The sequence below is a fragment of the Lathyrus oleraceus genome, chromosome 6 (genome assembly GCF_024323335.1).
Source record: "Lathyrus oleraceus cultivar Zhongwan6 chromosome 6, CAAS_Psat_ZW6_1.0, whole genome shotgun sequence".
NCBI classification, from domain to species: Eukaryota; Viridiplantae; Streptophyta; class Magnoliopsida; order Fabales; family Fabaceae; genus Lathyrus; species Lathyrus oleraceus.
The window spans coordinates 217,565,081-217,569,788 of record NC_066584.1 but is presented as its reverse complement, the minus strand read 5'-3'; the positions used below and the strand labels follow the sequence as shown (position 1 = coordinate 217,569,788).

Below are 4,708 nucleotides of genomic sequence, written 5' to 3'. Positions count from 1 at the left end.
ATGGGGTATTTGATAATACATAATAGTCTTATAAATAGTAGGAATTGAGGAAATTTGAAATGTCATTATTAATTAAGTTTTGAATTTAGTTTTGACATCAAATGATTTCAATTCCCTCGCAATTATAGGTACGAGCCTTATCCTCCATTAAACTGATTCACAATTACTTCCAAATGCCATGTTTTTTGTTAAATGCGAATTTAAACTTAATTAATGTACAAGTCTTTTTTAAAATTATTGTTAGGCCCAACCTGCTTAAATCTTCCTCAATAAACTTAAAATATGGGATATTAAGTTAACTTCTGTTGGGCCAAAAAGACAAACACGCTAAATATCGTGAATTACAATCTAGCAAAATGTGTGAATGTTGATAATCCAAGAAAAAGATATGGGAAATCAGTTAAATGTGTATGGGTAAACAGATCGGTTTAAAAGGGCAGGGTCAATTATAGAATGAGAAATAATAGGAAATAGTGGTATTTAATATTGGGAATTAAAATAAAAATTGATATTACAAACTCCAAAAATGTGTTATGGTATCACCGTCCATAAAACTATTACATTTCGCAACTGAGATTGGGTAATAATAGCTTAAATACTCCATCATCTCTCACACACAGAGACAGACACATAGAGACATTCAAAACCCTCTCCTTCTGTTTCAGGTGATTATTTCTTTCCTTTCTTTTATTTTTTGTTAGATAGATCTAATAGTTAATCATTCAAGGTGATTTTGGCATTAGTTTTTTGTGATTTTGATTCCTCTATAGGGAAATTGATCAAATAAAATAGTCTGCAAATCTTAGTTTAATTGTCAAAAATCTATATTATTAGATTGAAAACAATAGTCTGTAAAATCAAATTCAATTGTCAAAACTCAATATTATCGGATTGAATGTTAATATCAGGATCGAAACCCTAACTCTTACAATTATCTGTAAATTTTTAGTAGTTATGATTATTTTGTCTATCACTTGAAAAAAGAAATGGATAAAAAAATTGGATATTTGTGATGTTTTCTTGATGATTTGTTGTCTTTCAAATAAGACATTGTTTCATTAGTAACTCGTGAATGACCATGCTTTGTTGAAAAATCATCACGTTTAAAGTTGCTCTATCTAATAGCATACTGGCGACTAACTTTCTTGGAATTTATATAATATGATGTGATAATATGATATCTCATTACATTATGTAAGGTTGTGTATATGGCCAAGTAGTTAAAGTATACGATTCTCTTTTTGTTTTTGTCAAGTTTTCTAATATAAATTGAGCTACTTGTAGTGAACTAGTATAAGAAAAATGGGAAAGGATTCTCTCCCATGATATTTTCATCTAGTGAATTCCTAACCACATGAAAATATAATAAAGAAAAATAAAATTTTATTGGTGAGGATTAGAACTCCTCACTCTCCAGTGAAATGTTAACTGGAGAGAATCTGCTCCCAAAAAAATTAGTGTTAAATTATATTTTTATCTTTTGTGATCCTTATCAATTTTACATATTTTTAGTTATTTTTTTTAACTAATAAGGTGGGAATGGGAATACGTCACGTCTAAACCTTTTTATAAACCTTTTAAGTTATAAAGGCCCACCACAGGTGATAAAAAGCCTTTTAAATTTTATAATTTTGATGTTTATGTGTTAACATGATAGACTAAAGCAGTTTTATATTGATAATGTATTTTAATAACTATTATTATATTATATTTTATAATTTGAATCAATATATAAATTTAAAAATATTTAGAAGTATATATTAATTTTAAGTAATTATTTTGAAAATTGTATAAAAATAAATAATTTTTTTTACAAAAAAAATTGTAAATGATTTTTTTATAATTTCTTTTATAAAAATAATCACACAAAATTTAAGTTACTAAATAAAAGTCAATAAAAGCTATATATCACCCCTACCGACTAAACAGTTAATTGTTTTTTATTACTTCTTTAATTTGTACTAAACATGATATTTAGTTATATTTCTAGTTTGTTGGGTATTGATTATCTGTCTATTTTAGTTGGGCTGTTTGCGTTGTTTCGTCTAGATACAATTCATTATTGACACCTTCAAAAGAAACCACATGTTATCCATGAAATTATCTATCTATATATGACTATTATTTTTTGGTGAAGGCTTTTTGTTTGATACTTATTCACAACCTAATCATTTAATACTGCAAAAAGTTTCATATTCAAAACAGAACTAACACATTTTTCTTTGTATTCACAGGTTGCGTGAAAATGGGAGCAGGTGGCAGAACCTCTCTTCCACCCTCGCAAACAAAACCAGAACAAGATCAACATTTGAAGCGTGTCCCAATTACCAAACCACCCTTCACTCTCGGAGAAGTTAAGAAAGCAATTCCACCACATTGTTTCAACCGTTCCTTAATTCGATCATTTTCCTATGTCATTGTCGACCTCACCATAGCCTCAATCCTTGCCTACCTAGCCATAAGCTACATTCCTACCCTTCCCGGTAACAACTATCTTTGGACATGGCCCATTTACTGGGCCGTCCAAGGATGTGTCCTTACCGGTGTTTGGGTCGTTGCACACGAATGCGGGCATCATGCATTCAGTAATTACCAATGGGTTGATGACTTAGTTGGGCTCATCCTTCATTCATGTCTCTTGGTACCATATTTCTCATGGAAGTATAGTCACCGTCGCCACCATTCGAACACTGGGTCCCTAGAACGCGACGAGGTTTTTGTCCCTAAGAAAAAATCTCAAATTGGTTGGTACTATAAATACCTCGACAACCCACTAGGAAGATTTCTCACACTGGCTGTAACACTCACTCTTGGTTGGCCGCTTTACCTAGCCTTCAACGTTTCCGGCCGATACTACGATAGGTTCGCTTCACATTATGATCCATACGGCCCAATTTACTCCGATCGCGAAAGACTTCAAATCTATGTTTCAGACGCAGGCGTTCTCGCAGTTTCTTACGGGCTTTACCGTCTTGTTTTGGCACAAGGTTTGAATTGGGTTATTCGAGTTTACGGAGTTCCACTTCTTATAGTAAACGGATTTCTAGTTATGATCACTTACTTGCAACACACTCATCCTGCACTGCCTCATTATGATTCAAGTGAATGGGATTGGATGAGAGGTGCTTTGGCAACTGTGGATAGAGATTATGGAATTCTTAACAAAGTTTTTCATAACATAACTGATACCCATGTTGTTCATCATATGTTTTCAACTATGCCACATTATCATGCTATGGAAGCTACAAAAGCTGTGAAACCTATTTTGGGCGAGTATTATCATTTTGATGGGACTCCAGTTTATAAGGCTATGTGGAGAGAGGCTAAGGAGTGTCTTTATGTTGATCCAGATGAAGGGAGTCAGATTAAAGGTGTTTATTGGTATAGAAACAAACTTGAGTAATATAAGGTTATGATGGTTGGTTTGAGGTACTATGTGTTTTACTAGTTGATGTTTTGGTTCCTTTGTTGTTGTGTCTTGTTGAGTCTATGTTGGTAGTTAAGTGTGTTTGGAATAATTGCTATGGTTATCCATGGAAATAATAATGGTAATTAGTAATAAAATGATATATAGTGCATAGCTCTTTTGAGTAATAAAGTTGAAGTCTTGTTGTAGTGTGTACAACTTTTAATATTGATGGTTTCAATTCATTTTGTCTTTGAAATTTTAATTTTGACATTGATATTAAGCATAGTTACTCATTCGATTGTTGTACTAAATTATTCAAATATACAATATTTATTCTTTTATAAACTAGCCACAGTCTTGTATTGATAAAAAATAAACCAAAAACATACTTTAAAGCAATATTTATTTATCAGGAGATTGTAAGGTCATTCTTACTTTCCAAATAACCAAATCTTCAAAAACTTGTTAAAAATTGCTCCAGCAACAACAAATCCAACACTGAGAAAGCATTAAAAACAAAAAATTGATCCAATAACAACAAATCCAACCTGATGAAAACATTTGGGCGAAAAAACACTCGCAAAAACTAAAAGAAAAAGACCACAGATCACCCCAATTTTCAATTCCACCGGTTTCCAATTCTTGATTAGTGGAATAATAAGTGCAAAATTAAACGATGCTACTTGTTAAACAGTCACTGCAATGGCATAAATTTAAACAAGTTCAAGAATTTGCATGAAATGTTGAAAGTGAAACTATTACAACATCAAGAGAAAGCCAACAGATTAAACAATGACTCACCTGCAAGAAATAGTGACGCGTCTGAAGCAGTCATTTCGTAATTCTATTCTGAATTTTTTAAACAAAATTTCGCTTGGATTTGATGTATTTGACCATAAATATATTTTTAAAATTTGAAATAATTTTAATTTGTTTTTAAGGTGAAATTGTTTCAAGGTTTCAAATCATATTTCTTTGAAGGATATTTCCAGAACTAAATAGACTAAATAGACGTGAAAGTATTTATTTTTTCTTTTATATCTCAACCGTTCGATGAATTCAACGAATCAGATTTGCAAATGAGAGAGAACATGACAGAAAAAAATAGGAGGAGATCCAAATCCGATTATGGGGTTATTGTTCCAAAATAATGGGCTTAAGGACAAAATTTTATTTCATAATTTTAATTATTTAATATTTTAAAAACTTAATAAAAATGATAACTTATTAATTAAAACAAAAATATTAATTAAAATAAAAATAATTAATTATTAGTTAGTTAATTTTGTAAAATAAAAA

At 30.7% G+C, this 4,708-nt stretch overlaps 1 protein-coding gene across 1 annotated transcript; it reads left to right on the top strand.

The window, feature by feature from the left end:
* The first annotated feature begins 459 nt into the window (after positions 1-459).
* LOC127098513 (delta(12)-fatty-acid desaturase FAD2) lies at positions 460-3,651 on the top strand. Its single transcript, XM_051037120.1, has 2 exons — positions 460-665; positions 2,235-3,651. The coding sequence occupies exon 2, from the start codon at positions 2,246-2,248 to the stop codon at positions 3,401-3,403; it is 1,158 nt and encodes a 385-aa protein (XP_050893077.1). The 5' UTR covers positions 460-665; positions 2,235-2,245; the 3' UTR covers positions 3,404-3,651.
* Positions 3,652-4,708: the final 1,057 nt, after the last annotated feature.

What these genes read in the sequence shown, in the direction of transcription:
- LOC127098513 (XM_051037120.1), top strand. Translation starts at nt 2,246, where the DNA reads ATGGGAGCAGGTGGCAGAACCTCTCTTCCACCCTCGCAAACAAAACCA.